At 27.3% G+C, this 18,262-nt stretch overlaps 4 protein-coding genes across 4 annotated transcripts in view; 1 reads left to right on the top strand and 3 right to left on the bottom strand.

The window, feature by feature from the left end:
- LOC113389007 (decaprenyl-diphosphate synthase subunit 1-like) overlaps positions 1–18,262 on the bottom strand; it is a 226,872-nt gene that overhangs the window by 206,698 nt on the left and 1,912 nt on the right. The window lies entirely within an intron of this gene.
- LOC113389008 (39S ribosomal protein L32, mitochondrial-like) lies at positions 4,590–9,461 on the top strand. Its single transcript, XM_026626041.1, has 4 exons — positions 4,590–4,790; positions 6,621–6,875; positions 8,401–8,525; positions 9,321–9,461. The coding sequence occupies exons 1-4, from the start codon at positions 4,697–4,699 to the stop codon at positions 9,459–9,461; spliced, it is 615 nt and encodes a 204-aa protein (XP_026481826.1). The 5' UTR covers positions 4,590–4,696.
- Positions 10,530–15,518, bottom strand: LOC113389009. The gene is made up of 2 exons (XM_026626042.1): positions 15,312–15,518; positions 10,530–10,985 (listed from the first exon to the last, which is right to left on the bottom strand). The coding sequence occupies exons 1-2, from the start codon at positions 15,511–15,513 to the stop codon at positions 10,588–10,590; spliced, it is 600 nt and encodes a 199-aa protein (XP_026481827.1). The 5' UTR covers positions 15,514–15,518; the 3' UTR covers positions 10,530–10,587.
- LOC113389010 (protein spindle-F-like) lies at positions 15,481–16,216 on the bottom strand. Its single transcript, XM_026626043.1, has 2 exons — positions 15,812–16,216; positions 15,481–15,744 (listed from the first exon to the last, which is right to left on the bottom strand). The coding sequence occupies exons 1-2, from the start codon at positions 16,170–16,172 to the stop codon at positions 15,518–15,520; spliced, it is 588 nt and encodes a 195-aa protein (XP_026481828.1). The 5' UTR covers positions 16,173–16,216; the 3' UTR covers positions 15,481–15,517.

The following is an 18,262-nucleotide window of genomic DNA, read 5'->3' as shown; positions in this document are numbered from 1 at the left end:
AGCCGTCGGTATAATAATATTATAATAAGGCTTAAGTCAATATTTTACAGGTTTAATATAATTTAATTAATTATTAGCTGTTTTATTACTTATTTATTTATTATTTAATTTATTTACTATAAACTTATTTATATTTAGTTAATTTTAATTATTTTTAAATATAACTAGTTTGTTTGTTACAAGTATTTTTTTTAAATTTAATAAGTATTTTAATAAGCTTTACAATACTTTTACAATATAATTATTTTACTTAACAAATTTTATAACAAAATATGTATGTATAAACTAATATAAATGAAATAAATAAATCTTTAAAAACAAAAAATTTCTAAATTACTATTATTATTATTTTTCTTTATAATTATTATTTTTATATGATCGTTATTGTTAAAATACTCATAAATTAGTTAACTAAAAACTTATAGTTTAAAAACACTTAAAAAATTGTGAAACAAAATATTTCTTTCATCAAAATACCTAAAAATTTGTAAAAGAAAATACTTATATTGTAAAAATACTTAATAATAATAATAATGATAATGATAATAATAATAAAAATAATGATGATAATATTAATATAAGACACTTAAATTTGTTAAAATATAATAATATAACCTAAAATTTGTTAAATAAAATAATTATATTGTAAAAGTATTGTAAAGCTTATTAAAATACTTATTAAATACGGCTTGTAAATAAATAAATAAATAAATAAATATTGGAATACATTGCTAAGATCTATTTTGTACTTGATTGATTTTTTTTTTAAGAATACCAAGTTGTTGCAAGGATTTGTATTAATGGTTAAATTAAGATGATAACTAGTGGTGTGTGGCATCGTGCCTTAAGGCAAATTGCAGGAACTTCCCGTACCGAAATGAAATATTCGAGAAATTTTAAACGCTTTCAAATATATTATGACAAATGCTGTTACTTTCATTATTTTTGCTATCTTATTGTTATATCCGAGTGAGCAAATCAAATGTAAATCATAAATATCCAGAATTTATCTCCAGAACATTAACAATATATAAAATTCTTCTAGACGGGTGTATGATGACTTCTCCTAAACGGTTATTCGGGTTTTGATAATTCTTTCTAGAGTTTGTCAAAGAATTTTTTTAAGATTTAATGAACCTTAAAACTATAGTAATATTGTAGAACTAAATGGCAAAAATTACAAAAAATCACTTATCATTGTTTGACATTGAAAACATTTGAACTGTCATCTGCTAGACATGTCAATGCACTTGAAATTTGAATTTAGGTGAAATTATAAGCCTAGATAATACTATAATATAATATACAAGAAAAATGTAATGTCTTCATTAATATTGCCCAAAAACAAGCTGAAATATGACAGAAATTAAAATAATATAAGATACAGTATATATTTGGCAGATGAAATTATATAATTCAGTCTAATAAATAATAAGTCCAAAATTGCATACACATTATTCTTTTAAATTAATGCAATTCACCTAAAATAAGAAAAATGAGCTTTAGAAATTATAATTGCCAAAAAGCAACTTAAATTGAAAAGTATAGGATAGGATATTAAAAAATTTGGTACTTTCGAATTGTAGACGAGGGTACAGAATAACGTCTGTCGGGTCATCTAGTATATATATATATATATATATATATATATATATATATTTATATATTATATAAATTGTCGGAAAGGTGAGATATTATTTCAAAATTGCGTAGAAACTATACATTTTTAATTTGAAAATTTTTATAGAAGCGTAATTTGAATAAAACAATGGACGGTGGCTAATACGTCAAATGTCAAACGTTTTTGACAGATGTGTTTAATTACTTTTAATACGATGTTTTACGTGAATATTATTTAATTATGATTGAATTGTAGTAAGTAGTTTCGTTTGTAGTTATATTTATATACAAAAACGTTAGTAAACGTTTTGACGTAAACAAATTGACGGCTTAAAATATATTTTAAAAATATAAAGCGTTGTAATACAGTTACAAAATTTTAGTATGTTATTTCTTCATATGTATACTGAATTATAAAAGTATAAAATCAAATATGTTTCTAACAGAAGAAACTAAAAAATTGCAATGCACACTTGCACACTCTATTTTTATTAGTTGCGAATCGACGGTTGGATATGATATGAGAAGCACTTTTGAAAAATGTTTTAAAAATATACAATATTATACCAGAGCTATAAAATTTTAGTATGCTATTACCTAATATATGTACTCAATTATAAAAATATAAAATTACATATGTTTTTAACAAAAAAGCTATAAATGTGCAATTTTGTAAACAAATGCACTCTTGCATATCTAGTTTCCAATAGTTGCAAGTCCACGGTTTGATGAGTAATTTGAAAAATATTTAAAAATATAAAACGTTATACTCGAGTTACAAAATTTTAGTATGTTATTTCTTAATATGTGTACTAAATTATAAAAATATAAAATCACATATGTTTCTCACAAAAACAGCTATAAATTTGCAATTCAGTAAAATCATGTAATAGGGCTGCAAGTGTTACTAGAAACTCAAAATATCAACTTTTTTGAAATGTTAATATGAAAATGCACTTTTTGGCGTTGTAGCACTCTTTTTTGTGCAAATCATATTTTTCTCAAACACGGTGCTCTGAAAGATCTCATTTTTATAATTATATACCCATTGGTACTTATAAAGCATTTTCTAGGTTATATTACTTTTTATTTATGTTATTTAAATTCAGAACCTAAATTTGGTATCAATCAAAGAAACATTTTGTCGAATAATAGAAACTACGAATAATACAGAAATAATTTCTAATCAATAAACTTACATTTAGTACAAGGCACAAATGTTTAATTTGTGACGACTAATCACAATCGACCCGTATAAAAATGATATCATCGAGAGCGAATGACGAATCATTGGCACTCGACTGTTATATCATCTTAACTGCCGTAACGCACTTTCGTTGCATTTGTACGGATTTACACCCTAGTCGTGCTTAAAGAAGTTTTTCTTCAAAAATAGACAGGGATTCCACCGCAGATAAGATATAAAATGTGCAAAGTGTATAAAATATATTAAAATCCTTATTTTTAACCTCCTGAAGATAAAGTTTGTTTTCGTCAACAAAAAAAACGATTTATGTTTCCTTGACGTTTCAAGCCATTCTGAATCGAATGAGACCAACAATTAGACTAAAAGTATGTGTGTGTACACAAATAATGATATTTCCATTTATTTGTTGTATCTTTAACAACTTTTAAACGAATCGTCTAAATTAAATGCAATATTCGGCAAATTTATTCAAAATTAAATAATCTATAATATTGTCTAATAATATAACACCCTACAACAACTCGGTGTAACCAAACATGACAATTGAAAGTGCAATTGCATTTGTTATTATAATGAACTTGGCAATAGCATTCATTTATTAAATCTCTTGTAACTTTTGAACGAATCGTCTAAATTAAATGCAATATTTGGCAAACTTATTTAAAATTGAATAATCTATAAATTTGTCTAACACCTACAACAACTCGGCATACTCAAAAATAGCAATAGAAACAGAAAAATAATCCTGCGATAATAAATACATAGTGCACGAGCTGTATTGACTGTATTTTAAATAACTTTTAAACAAATCGTCTAAATTAAATGCAATATTCGGCAAATTTGTTTAAAATTGAATAATCTACAATATTGTCTAACAACCTAAAGCCCTACAACAACTCGGTATACTCCAAAAGAGCAAAAGAAACAGAAAAATATTCCTGCCATAATAAATACATAGTGCACGAGCTGTATTTACTGTATTTTAAATAACTTTTAAACGAATCGTCTAAATTAAATGCAATATTCGGCAAAATTGTTTAAAATTAAATAATCTACAATATTGTCTAACACTACAAAGCCCTACAACAACTCGGTTTACTCAAAAATAGCAATAGAAACAGAAAAATACTCCTGTCATAATAAATACATAGTGCACGAGCTGTATTTACTGTATTTTAAATAACTTTTAAACGAATCGTCTAAATTAAATGCAATATTCGGCAAAATTGTTTAAAATGGAATAATCTATAAATTTGTCTAACACCCCAAAGCCATACAGTAACTCGGTATACCCAAAAAATGCCTATATAAATTTCCTTGTGCAAAAACACATGGTAAGAAAATATATACAAAGAGCAGTACTAACGTGAAAATAAATTTATATAGAAAATATTGAATATTTTCTCATACATGGGAATAAAATTCTGGGGGCTCCTACAAGTCAAAGGAGCCCTAGAAGAGGTAAAATAACATGCTGTAAATATATAATAAGTCAAAGGAGGGGTAAAATAATATGTTCTAAAGATATGCATATACTTTTAACGTCACACCAATTATTTTTATTACCAAACAACTAACTACAATATTTTTTACATAATTTAAACTCTGAACTGCTGACTAACCTGACTTGACCGATGTTACAAAATCTTTTCTCCAACGTTACGTAATGTCGCCATTGAGTCTTCAAAACATCCCCAAACACTTCACAATAACATTTATCATAAATTTATCATTTAACACTTTAAATTCCAATTTAAATCATTATTTTCTCTCCACTTTTGCACAACTAATCGATACGAATTCGTAACATAACCTAGAAACCACACAAGTGTTCACTTTCGTTTTTGACAGTTCGCATAAAAAATTAAAATGGCGTTCGTGCAAGTCGTGCAGAATTTGAAATCGAATTTGAGAAATTTTGAGAATTTATTGTGGACTATTCTTGGACAGCGTTTTCCTCAAGGTAATAATTGATAATGGTGAAATTTCAGGAGTTGTGTAATGTAATTATGTAATTTACGAATGGTTGAGGAACTTGATGGGTGACATAACCTCAAAAGTAAAAGATTGCTATTTTGGGTAACAAAACAATTGATTAATATAGTAATTGTCACGTATTTTAGGCTTTAACACTCCACAGTATGTATTTTTAGGCATTTTGGGTGCATACAGTATTTATATGTCAAATCTTAACATAACCTCACAAATTTATACCAATGCAGTACAACGTATTTCATACAATTATATGAAAGAATATTCAATTAGTAGTCTTTGTGTGCACTCGCAGGTGCTCCACAAGTTTTATACCATTTCATATCATTTCCATACAATATTTTAGTATATACTGATATGTCACTCAAATCACAACATAACCTCAAAAATTTCTGTAAAAGTCTTGTTTAGATAAAATATACAAATTGTAGTCTTATGGGTGTATAATGGTCATTATAAGTACAAAATGCAGCTTTATAACGTGTTTAGAAGTCTTTTAATGCATTTTTATGCCGAAAAAAAGTCTTGACCTAACCTTCCTGACAGACTAGAAGAATCCTTTTTTATTTAAAGATTTTATTAACTATATGCTATTTGTAGTCTTGTAGATAAGTAAGAGACACGATAAAGGTACAAAATATAATTTTTAGTATGTTTAGGAGTCTTTCAATGCATTTTTATGTCAAAAAAATGTCTTGACCTAACCTAACATGACAGACTAGAAGAATCCTTTTTTCATATATGGATTTCATTAAATATATGCTATTTGTAGTCTTGTAGATGTGTAAGAGAAACTATAAAGGTACAAAATATAATTTTTGGTACATTTAGGAGTCTTTCAATGCATTTTTATGCAAAAAAAAAAGGTCTTGACCTAACCTAACATGACAGACTAGAAAAATCCTTCTTTATTTAAAGATTTTATTAAATTTATGCAATTTGTAGCCTTGTAGATGTCTAAGGGACACTATAAAGGTACAAAATATAATTTTTAGTATATTCAGGAGTCTTTCGATGCATTTTTATGTCAAAAAAGTCTTGACCTAACTTGATAGTACAAGAATCTTTTTTAGATTTTATTATATTATATACAAAATGTAGCCTAGATACTAAAAAATTATAAAGTACAATTTTTAGTATATTTAGAAGTCTTGCAATGCATTTTTATTGCAAAAAAGGAGTCTTTCAATACATTTTTATGTTGAAAGAAGACTTGACCTAACCTGACAGCACAAGAATCTCTTTTAGATTTTATTATATTATATTCAAAATGTAGCCTAGATACTAAAAAGTTCTAACGTACAATTTTTAGTATATTTAGAAGCCTTTCAATGCAATTTTGAGACAAAAAAGGAGTCTTTCAATGGATTTTTATGTCAAAAAAGTCTTGATCTTAAAGATTTCATTAAATTTATGCATTTTGTAGTCTTGTGGATGTGTAATGGATACTACAAAGGTACAAAATATAATTTTTAGTATGTTGAGGAGTCTTTCGATGCATTTTTATGTCAAAACAAGTCTTGACATAACTCGACAGTACAATAATCTTTTTTTAGATTTCATTAAAATATATACAAAATGTAGCTTCGTGGATGTGTAATAGATACTAAAAAGTTATAAAGTACAATTTTTAGTATATTTAGAAGTCTTTTAATGCATTTTTATGACAAAAAAGAGTTCTTCAATGCACTTTTATGGCGAAAGAAGTCTTGACCTAACCTGACAGTACAAGGAACTAAATAAATATATATATATATATATATATATATATATACATATATATATTTCTATCTTTTTCCAGATTCTTACAACTTAGCAATCCTCTCACCAGCCTCGTCTCTCCCTAATTCACCATCATCGCCAACAAAATTCAATTTAAAAGACCTAATAGGCGATGGCCTATTATGGGCAGTGCCAAAATCCAGAAGAACCATTGAAAAACGTCTAAACAGAAAATTTGGTAACCCTGATTACATCTGGAAGCCTTACATTCCAAAAACAAACATACTAGTCTGTAAAAGCTGTGGACATTATCATGAAGCGGGAATCTTATGCAGTGAGTAGAAGAAATATATATATATATATATATATATATATATACATATATATACATATATATATATATCGATATTTCAGTCTTAAGCAATAAATATAGAAAATTCAGGACATTTTTTTGGTTTTTGTCAAATAACTCAAAAATTTCATATGGAAACACCACTTTTCAGTTAGATAGGGTAAAACTAGATTATATGTATATATATATATATATATATATACTAGCTAACCCGGCAAACGTTGTTTTGCCATAAAAAATATGCCTAAATTGATAAAAAATTAATAAAAGTGCCAAAAATCAAATATTTAATAGATTTGGACTCTGATTCTTTGACAAATAGTTAAAAATTTGTTATAATTTTCAAAATTATTTGACATTTCATACTTCAAAAATTAATTCACTCGCATCATAGTTTTTTGTTTATTATACTTTTGTCGTGTCATATATGTCAATAAAATTTTCTTTCAAATATTATTTATTTGTTAATAAATTAATAATTATTTTAAGTCATCAATAATAATTATGTAATTGTTAAATTCATAAGTTTGGCTAAATCAACACAGGAATATTGTGGAAATAAATATTTTTTACATAAAGATCTGATTTTTGACATTTGCATTTTATTTCAAATTAATTATAAATGTCAAAATATTTTCTTTTCGGTCTAAATTTAATATAATATGATATAATATTTAGTTTGTCTAGTTTGTTTTTGTCAGATTCAAATGATACCCTCAGATTGTACTATTTCCCTGTAAGAGGTTACAATTTCCTGTAAGATTAGCATTTGCGATGACAATCAAAATATATCTTAACTGATATATTAATAATAATATTATATTTTAATTACACAAATTTCTTTACACTCCGATAAATAATTCCGATAATAATTAATTTTGTTTGTCATTTTTTTTTTAAATTAAAAAATAAATTAAATTTTAGTCTAAATCAATGCAGTATCTTTATCTAAATATACAATTTTTTATATAAATATTTGATTTTTTACATTTGCATTTAATTGAAAAATAGTGAATGTCAATTTGATATATCCAATATGCACTAAAATTTATAAAAATATTTCCTTCTTGGTCCAAAATTAATATAATATGATAATATTTATTTTACAATAATGTTTTGTATATATAATTTACTTGGCAATATTGCCTATAACATAACTTGGAATAATTAATTTATTATTGCTTTTTTTGTGAAATGTCAAAATTTTGTTTATGATTAATTTTAAATTCAATATGCCGCTTTTTTATTGTGATCTCTGATCTATAATGTTTTGATGAAGTTTCTGTCAAAATTTTTAGAAATTCATAAAAATTATATATTTACATTTCAAATTTACTTTTCAAAATTTCCTATAACCTAAGTTGGATATATATGCACACGATGAGCCAATAAAAATTTAAAATCGGTTCAGTAGTTTGGGCGTCCATCGCGAACCAACATCGTGACACGAGATTTATATATATATATATATATATATATATACATATGTATTTATTGTAATTTGCAGAACACTGTTACGACAAAGTTAAAACAGAGACACAAGAAATGCAAGACAGGATTGTGAACGATTTAGGCTTGAATCCAGATGATAAAGAAGTTGTTGTGCTTTATGATGGTGAAAAAGTTGATAAAGTAAGTTTATATTATATATATATATATATATATATATATATATATATACTAGATGACCCGACAGACATTGTCCTGTACCCAAATCTAGCCTCATGCAAATTGGAGCACAGTAAAAAAAATTCTGACACAAAACGCTCCATTGACTTGAGTAAATATTCCGTATCTAATGCCAAACATATGAATTTTTGATACAATGAAAATTCTAAATAATTTTTTGAATAAGTAATTTTTTTTGTATTGTGATTTAGTAAAGTAAGGCAAGCCACGACGACATTAGTTAAAAGATAATAATCTGTCTAATTAATTATAAAGGGTATATTTACAGACAGTTCCTGTGCTAAATATATAATGTATCTTGTATTATTTTAATTTTTGGCACATCTCATCTGCTTTATGGCAATAATAATGTAGACATTACATTTTTCTTATTCATAATCATAAAGATATTATATTTTAATATTGTCTTAGCCCATAAGTGAATAGAAATGTTTGGCAAATGACAGTCTACATTTGTTTTTAATATCAAACAATGCCTCAAATATTTTCAATGTTAATCAATGATAACCGTTTTTTTGTAATTTTTTCTATTCATTTCTACAATCTAACTATACTTCTATGAATCAAAAAATCCTAGAAAATTCCCTTAACAAACTTCAGGAAGATTTATGAAAATCGGAATAATTGTTCAGGAGGATTAACCTTTAATACTTCATTACAGAATAATTTTATATATAAGATATATATATATTATATATATATATATATATATATATATAATTATCCTTTATCTTGTAGCCCGATGAGGTATGGCAAGGCAAAAGAATCGTAGAAATGAAGAAACAAAGGCCTTCCTGGTTTAGTAAAAATCTTTTGCAGAAATCAACACAAGAAGCGAATACTACAGTTACGGATATAAAACCGAATGAATTAGCTTAATTAGATAATTATTTGTATTACTAAGTTTATTAAAAAATTTAAGTTAAAATATGTGTTTTTATTTATACATATTTACAGTTTATATAAAAATATACTTAATGCCTTTACCGGATAAATAATAAGATGATAATACTTTTTATAAAGGGTCTGTTAGCCATTTTGAATTTTTTGGCGGCCATTTTGAATTATTTGGCGGCCATTTTGAATTATTTGGTGGCCATTTTGAAAAGTTAGGCAGCCATTTGTATAAAATTATTTTTCATTATTAAAATGCATTGAATAGTTTTTTTATATTAAAAAACAGAAAAGTTATTAGGCAGACCCTATACAAGGATTATTGAATATAAAAAAATTGTTCAAAAATATAAATAAATCAATTTTATATCTAAAAATGCTAACAATTAAGGGGGTATTCTGGTGTAGAAATTCAAAAAAATGATTTTTTTTTATTTCATATTTTCAAAGTTCAACTATCTAAGAATATGGGTACGAGAAGGTTTTTGAAAATTTGGATTATTTTCGCATATATAGGCATTTTACTGACTCGGTCTCCATACTGGTTTGGCTTCACGCGAAACTTTAAATGCGTTTTTCTCAGAACAGACTTTTTCAGTACTGTTGACACGATTTCTCGAGTTTTAATCGACCGATTCACTTGAAATGTTCAGAGAGTCTTGTTTATAGACCTATCTATAGCCCGAACTAGGATTATCTCCAAATTCCAATTTTTACTATTTTTAAAAAATTCGAGAAACTCAAAAAAACAGTAAAAAGAACACTTTTTTTCAAACAGTCGCCAATTTGTAAAAAAAATTTTTTTACTCGGCGTTAGTTCGGGCGATTGCGGCATCATTGTAGATTAATAATATTTTTATTTCTTTTATTTCGGATGGCTAGGAGGGCTGAAATCATGTCAAGACTGAGGTGAAAATTTTTTGAGACCACCCACTTTATCACCTGCCAGTTTTTACAATTTTCAACTTTTTTATTTTTTAATTTTTGTTTTGTATTTTAATAATATTAATAAACAAGTGATAAAAAAAAAACTAAAATCCATCGCTCTACACTAGAATACCCCCCTTAAATATAAAATTAAACATTTTCCTACAACTATTATTACCTCAATTTAAAAATTCCCAACAGTGTGCGTCACGATTTCAAAATTCGAATCAATGGCCATATTATTCCCTTCCGAAAAATGGCCATTAACATGTTCAGTCAATTCGTTCAAATTGTATTCAGGAAACTCCTTTTTACACATCGGACAAATTTTGGAGACCATGGTCTCGTAATTTTCTTCAGAATCGTTACAGTCGTCGGTTTTGAGGTTGTCTTCGCTGATGGGCCTGAAAAGGTTCGAAGGGCCACGATTTTGTGACAAGTCTTCTGCAATCATTTGGGACGTTGATGAGATCGGTGTGGCCCATTTTGTTTCATTGAGGCATTCTTTGAATAAGGAGTCGTTTTCTGGAGTCGCGTTGAGGTCTGGGATCGGTTTTTGGCATTTTGTGCATACTGGTTTATCTGGAAAAAAGACGGTTAGGTAGTATCATTTTGCCTTGAAGTCTATGTTAATAATTGACCCGCTCAATAAGAATTAAGATTTAGAAATTTTTCTATACTTTTGTTCAGAAAATAGTTTAAATTCTATTAATGCTTGCCATGTCGTCTGAACCTAACACAACGCTTTCTCATACATTTTTACTTAGGCTCGGTTATGCATGGTAAGCGTTACTTCAATATTTTCTGTTTTTGAAGTAAAACTTCTTTAGGCGCGACATGGGTTAGCAGTATAATTCGTGAGTTAATAAAAATGTCAGGATCGGAAGAATATTTTATCCCGTCCCCCATAAACAATTGTAGTGCAAATGATCGCAAATAAATAATGAAACTAAGGAAAAATCTGCGCTGCGTAAGAAATGATAGCTTTGGCTATGTATGTTTTGTGTGTGATCGACTTTAGCTTCAAAGTGACTTAGAAATATCAAATGATGCTCAAAAACAAATTCTTAATAATGTTTTTTGAATATTGATTCAAACAATCAGGTCGGATGTCAAACTTGTCGAAAGATATTAAATTCGGGTAAAATTCCCACTTTGTGTAGATTTAACGGGTTTGTATTTCCACTTATACCAAATTATCTACCTAAACTAGATACTGTATCTGAAAGGTTAATTTCACCTAGGTTATGTTTCGTGCAAATTAAACTATTGCGACATGCAAATGGACAATTTGGAATATTTGGTCAAATCATAAATGTGCCTGTTGACATTAATAATTTGGTTAATATATTACCTCGTAATATTGATGATGATCATTGCATTAACGTTCACATAAAAAAACAAATGATTCATAGATCAAGCTATGTGCAGGGCTTGATAAACAAAACAAATATAAAAGTATGGCTTCAATTTGTTAGGCAAGACGTTAGAAGATATCGTCAGCGAAAAAGTAAAAAAATAAAGTAAAAGTAAATGAATGTATGTTAATTTTAATTACATGAAGTTCTTCAAACACAATTGTTACAGGATGAGTTAATTTGCAAAAACAATATTTGTTTAGGCGTTGTTTAACATAATCCACTATGTGAATGAATATTATAGAATTTATTAATCAGCAATTACTTTAAAACGATCATGTCATATTTCAAGTACGACTTTGATTAAATTATTGTTTTTAAATATTATACATACTTTTAATGCTATTATAAATATATAATTTATAATTTATCATTATATAAATGTGTATAATGGTCGACACTAATAAATGTGTGCATCACGAGTGTTACCATATTACTAATAAACATTATTCAAAATTTTTATATAATGTATTTACTTTTACTCAACTTAAATTTGCTACTTTATACAGTAGCAAATAAGTTTTACTTCAATCGCGTGTGATCCTTACGCGCACTCTTTTTATTTTTTTTTATGTGAACAAAACTACGTGAACGAAAGCAGTAACCTACAATAAGTTTACTAAATACAACATCCGTATTAATCGAATGGTTTAAGATTTAAAAACAATTTAAATTGGAAATAGTATTTGCTATATGACTTGGGGACGACTGATCTATTTTTAAGTGCTATTTTAAAGTATACCGAGTTGCTGTAGGAGTTTATAATGTTAGAAAAACTTATGAATAATTTAATTTTGAACAAATTTGTTGACTATTTCATTTAAATTAGACAAACTGTTTAAAAGTTACAAGATAAATAATGAACAAATGCGCAAATAATTTAGCATTTCAAATCTAGGGACTCATATTGTTAGTAAAATTTGAAGATTATTAAAAATATTTAATAACTTGGTTTTTGGAAAAGGCAGGTGGAAAAGAGTGCAAAAAATACAAATCCAGTTTTTGAGAGAACGGAGTATCGGATTTGAATGATCTAAAAAACATTCAATTTGTGATGATTAGGAGAAGAGGTGATTAGTTTTTGGCAAAGGCAGGTCCCGCCATTTCGAAGATACAGAGCTAAATGTGCAAAAATGGCAGTTTTCGAGTGAACTAAGAGTCCGATTTGAATGATCTAAAAAAAACATTCTGCTTGTATTGACAAAACAATTGCTTTTGAGAATAAAAAAATATTACATCTTTTTTTTATTTTCCATAAAATATTTTTGTAATTTTAAATTAAAAATTCAAAAAATTACCCAGGCTAAGCACAGTCTAAGCGCCACTCTGGTACAAATGTTTACCCAAGTGCGTTTAGACTGTTTATGTACTGGAGTACTTCCAATTTTGTAAGAAAACTATTAAAAAATGTGAAAATGCCGCCAAGCTAAGCACAGTATAAGTGAAAATGTCGCACAGAATTATTTACAAATGCTATGAGGGAGCACTTTTTCAATTTTGTGTAAATTAGGCAACTATTTTTTTTTTTTTTGAAATTGATTTCGGAATGAAATGACGATAGTTAATATTCCTGGAGATAAATTTATTTATTTATAATTTACATTTGATTTGCTCTGATATAACAATAAGATAGCAAAAATAATGAAAGTTACAGTATTTGTAATAATATATTTTAATACGTTTAAAATTTCTCGAATATTTCATTACGGTACGGAAAGTTCCAGCAATTTGCCTTAAGGCACAATGCCATACACCACTAGTTTATTAAATATTTCAGATTAAAACTATTTGGATCTGGAGTGTTTTTTTTTAACAATGGAAGCATTAGGTGTACAACTTCGAATTTAGGCACTCATTCATTGTATATTCTATAATTTTAAAACCATTCGTTTATTATGAATGATGTATTTGGGAAATTTATTTAAAATTAAATAATCTAAAATATTTTATAACATTATGACGCCTTACAGAAACTCGGTATACTTTAAAATGAAATTGGAAACAGATATATTATTGAAGCATATTAAAAATGCATTTATTTAGAATATGAGTGCTAACTTCTAAAGCATTTGTTTAATATGAATGATGTATTCGACAAATTTGTTCCAAATTAATCAATCTACAAACGTTTCTAATGATATAAGACTCTAAAGCAACTCGGTATACTTTAAAATCGCAATTGAAACCTAACAAATAATTTGAGTATGAAGTATACTAGTTTCCATTCATTCTATATATTTTCAAAAATTTCCTTCATAGTGTGCTTAGTGAATTCTTGGTTCGGAATTTACTCATGAAAGTGAAAAAGTGTGAATTGTTGTTTTGTCATTTGTAACTTTAAAACCATTTGTTCAATATGAATGATGTATTTGGGAAATTTATTCAAAATTAAATAATCTGAAATATTTTCTAACATTATGACGCCATACAGCAACTCGGTATACTTTAAAATAGCAATTGAAAATATATTAAATGTACAATTTTGTCTCCGCCGTTATTGTGAACAAATTGTATTGTAGAAACCGCGGAAGCAAAGTTGTACAACAAAAATAGTAAAATAATAATAAAATAAATCAGTAATGAGCTTTAAATATCTTTGAAGCATTTCTAAAGTAGAATTTTATTTATTCCATCAAAACTATCAAGAAATTAATTATAATGTACTATTTTTATGTTACATTAATTTATAAAAAAATACACACACACACATATATGTATATATATATATAAAATTTCTCACTTTATATATATATATATATATATATATATATATATATATATATATATAAAGTGAGAGATTCTTCTTCAGATGGTGAAATAATATAATAAAATTGTTTCTTGAGCATCCATCCAGTAATTAAAAAACAGTTTTAAAGAAAAATGTTTTTATTTATAGAGAACATACGTTTCGGGTCTTGATTTGACCCATCTTCAGTGCTACAATTAAATAATTCAGGGTTACAAATTAAAACAATATAAAAAAAAACATAATTACAGACAAAAATAAGTAAAACCAATGTATATGAACAGTATATATGAAAAACAACCATAAAATAAACAAATGTAAAGAAACTCACCATACAAATAAACTTTGAAAAATAACACAAAAACACACAAAATTGCACCAAAAAAAAAAAAATATGAAATAAAAAATTGATAAAATGTCGTTATATACTTTTCATATACATTGTTTTACTTATTTTTGTCTGTTAATTATGTATTTTTTTATATTGTTTTTAAATTGTAACCCTGAAATATTTAATTGTAGCACTGAAGATGGGTCAAATTAAGACCCAAAACGTATGTTCTCTAAATAAAAAGATTTTTCAATAAAACTGTTTCTTAATTACTGGATGGATGCCCAAAAAACAATTTTATTATATATATATATATATATATATATATATATATATATTTGTCTTGATTAAAAAAAATAAATTGTACCAAATATATATATATATATATATAATAAGTCTTTTATTACCCTTACCTTTAATTTGATTTCTCAGCAAATTCAGCATCTCGTTCAAACAATTCTTCTGCTCCAAAACTTGCCTCTTAACATCCCGAAAACCATCTGTACACTGATTCAAGGCTACTCCAGAATCATCATTGGCATCAGTAATATACGAAAAGCCTATATTTTTCAAGGGGGCTTCATCACTTTCTAAATCGGAATGCATTTCAATCATCTGCTCATACTGTTTCTTCTAATACTGATTTGTCTTGTATGAAATTGTTGATTAATTTTAAAGAAATCTCTTCGAGACTCAGATCAGACTCTGAGGAGATTTTGGGGCACAGTTTGGGGTTCGGGGTTGATTGGGTAAAGGTTTTGGACCGGATTATGTGATGGTGGGCTTGCGGTTTGGGTATAGACGTTGGTTGCTCAATGGAGTCTAGTAGTTTGGACGATTGTGAACCTAAAAGATAAAAGGTAAAAGACTTATGTAGTGGTTGAAATATATATATAAAGCTATAGTAGCTTACTTAAGGAGTGATTATCCTTAGTCATCTTTGACAAACGTGTCCACAAATGCCTATTTTCCGTAGCAACCATATTTATATGCTGCGTCAACTGGTTCTTCTGCCTATTCAATTCCTCGACTTTATCCTTGAGCATCTCGTACTCCGAGGGCCTTTTAGCATAATCAGTCCTCAAATTACAATCCTTATCACGTTGAGACTTCAACTTCAAGTTTTCTTCTTCCACAGAAATCAATCTTTGTTGTAACTGTTGACAACGTTCATTCATTGTTTTTAAAGCCAGTTGTAGGGCATGTGTTTGCACAGGACTCAGACAGTCGTCTTCTAAGGACGAAGGAGCCCTTGATGTAGAATTTTGCAACATGGTAATTGATACAAGTATGTCATTTGTTATAACCTTCAACGAGGGGAATCCCTGAAGAAAACATTGTTATCGATATATAGGTAATAAATACTTAGATATAACTTATATATAATTCCTATTTATTTGTATTTTATTTATTTATGAACTACATTTTAATTTTTGCGTCTTATTTCTATTAAATTAATTTCTTTTTTTGAAGTGAATGTCAAAAGTGAGAACTGTCAAGATGCACGTGGCCTCTGTGGTGAAACCGAGAAACTGTTTTGACAGTTGCCAGATGGATATGGGCGCCAAATTTAAATATACAAAGTTTGAAATTAAATTTTGCAACACTTGGCACTCAATCCGTTCTTGGTAATAAATTATCAGAGTTAGATCAACACGTCGGTCGACTTTTAGTTGAAGAAAGTCATTTTGTTCAAATTCGACGATACGATAACCTTGAGTTGGTTAAATTTCTATCATTGGCTATCATTGATTTTCCGGACTGGAGCGGTCTTATTAAGACGATTTTTAACTTCTGCATTAATAACATACAACTTGATGTAACAATAATTCGTTCTGAACTAATATTGAACCACAATCTGTCTTTTTCTATACCATATGATATATAATTTTGAATTTTGCCGCCATTAAACTCGTAGTTGAAATGTTATTAGTGTTGACCAATCACAAACGAAGTAGTAGTAGAACTGTCAAACTGTCAAAGTGCGTAAATAAAGCAAGTGAAAAATATAAAATAATAAGAAAAAGGTCAGTGTTAGTATTATAACATATAAATAATTATCAAAATATATTTATTAAACGTTCCTAACACATAAATTACAATGCTTTTCGACTTTTAGACAGACACAGTTAGATTGCACAAATTACCATAACCTACAAAAGTTGAAAATGTTTGAAGAAACAAATTCAAGCACAGAAATTAAAATTGAACCGATCGAATATCCTCAAGTTAAACAAGAACTTGAAGATTATAAAAATACAACAGGTATTTGTATGGAGAATGATGAAATTTGTCCACAGCAATTTCTAATATCAGAGGTTACAGTTGAGGAGGATATAAAGCATGAAATCATCGATGAGCAAGATTTTAGACAAGATCCTCAAGTGAAACAAGAGGTTGATGATAATGAACATACATCAAATATGAGTACGGAGAATGATGAAATATGCCTACAGGAATTCCTAAAATCTGAGGTTACGATTGAAGAGGAAATGAAGCAAGAAAAGATCGATGGGCAAAATGCTGCGCCTAATACAAGTTTAAATGAGAAAACTTACATATTCAACGAAAACATTGGTGATTCAAGTAATATGAACAAATCATTTGAAAGTGTATCTGAAACATGTAAAATAAACGATAATCTAAAACCACATAAATGTAAATTTTGTCACAAAACATTCAAAAGAAAGTATCATTTAAAGCATCATGAAATAATTCACACTGGAGAACGTCCGCATGAGTGTGAAATATGTCATAAACATTCATAGAAAAGTGTCATTTAAAACGACATAAAATGATTCACACTGGAGAATTTCCTTACAGTTGTGAAATATGTCATAAAGCATTCAGACAAAAGCTTCATTTAAAAGACCATAAAACAATTCACACTGGAGAAAGACCTCATAAGTGCAATATATGCAATAAAACATTCACATCAAAGCAATACCGAGAAACACATGAAATTTCTCACACCGGAGTGAATCCTTGTGAAATATGCAATAAATCATTTGCAACAAAACTATCATTAAGTCGACATAAAATGTATCATACAGAAGAACGTCCTTACTGTTGTGAAATTTGCAATAAAGCATTTGCAATAAAAGATGTATTAAGACAACATTTAATAAGAGTACATGATGTAAGAAATGTGTAAGAAAACATTCAAAAAAAGTTTTGAATTTGCCGGAAACTAGACAGCTTTAAAAACCTTTCTTTGTGGAACTGCACAATTCATGTATTTTTTTTAACTCTGTTACTGATAAAAGTGAATTGAATGCAATTGTTTAATAACTTACAAATAAATGTTTAAATAAATATAAATATAGCATTTTAATTTGTTTAATAGAGAAATATAAATAGAGTT

The sequence above is a fragment of the Ctenocephalides felis genome, unplaced genomic scaffold (genome assembly GCF_003426905.1).
Source record: "Ctenocephalides felis isolate EL2017-DRISC unplaced genomic scaffold, ASM342690v1 CF-g0.4_SCAFFOLD_03573, whole genome shotgun sequence".
Taxonomy (NCBI): domain Eukaryota; kingdom Metazoa; phylum Arthropoda; class Insecta; order Siphonaptera; family Pulicidae; genus Ctenocephalides; species Ctenocephalides felis.
Note: the sequence above shows the minus strand (reverse complement) of the source record. Positions and strands in the feature narration are given on the sequence as shown.

Coding starts and splice junctions, on each gene's coding strand:
- LOC113389008 (XM_026626041.1), top strand. CDS start 4,697: ATGGCGTTCGTGCAAGTCGTGCAGAATTTGAAATCGAATTTGAGAAAT. Junction 6,876..8,400: donor TGAAGCGGGAATCTTATGCA/GTGAGTAGAAGA, acceptor TGTAATTTGCAG/AACACTGTTACGACAAAGTT. Junction 8,526..9,320: donor ATGGTGAAAAAGTTGATAAA/GTAAGTTTATAT, acceptor TTTATCTTGTAG/CCCGATGAGGTATGGCAAGG.
- LOC113389009 (XM_026626042.1), bottom strand. CDS start 15,513: ATGATTGAAATGCATTCCGATTTAGAAAGTGATGAAGCCCCCTTGAAA. Junction 10,986..15,311: donor GCTGAGAAATCAAATTAAAG/GTAAGGGTAATA, acceptor TCTTTTTTCCAG/ATAAACCAGTATGCACAAAA.
- LOC113389010 (XM_026626043.1), bottom strand. CDS start 16,172: ATGTTGCAAAATTCTACATCAAGGGCTCCTTCGTCCTTAGAAGACGAC. Junction 15,745..15,811: donor TAAGGATAATCACTCCTTAA/GTAAGCTACTAT, acceptor TTTATCTTTTAG/GTTCACAATCGTCCAAACTA.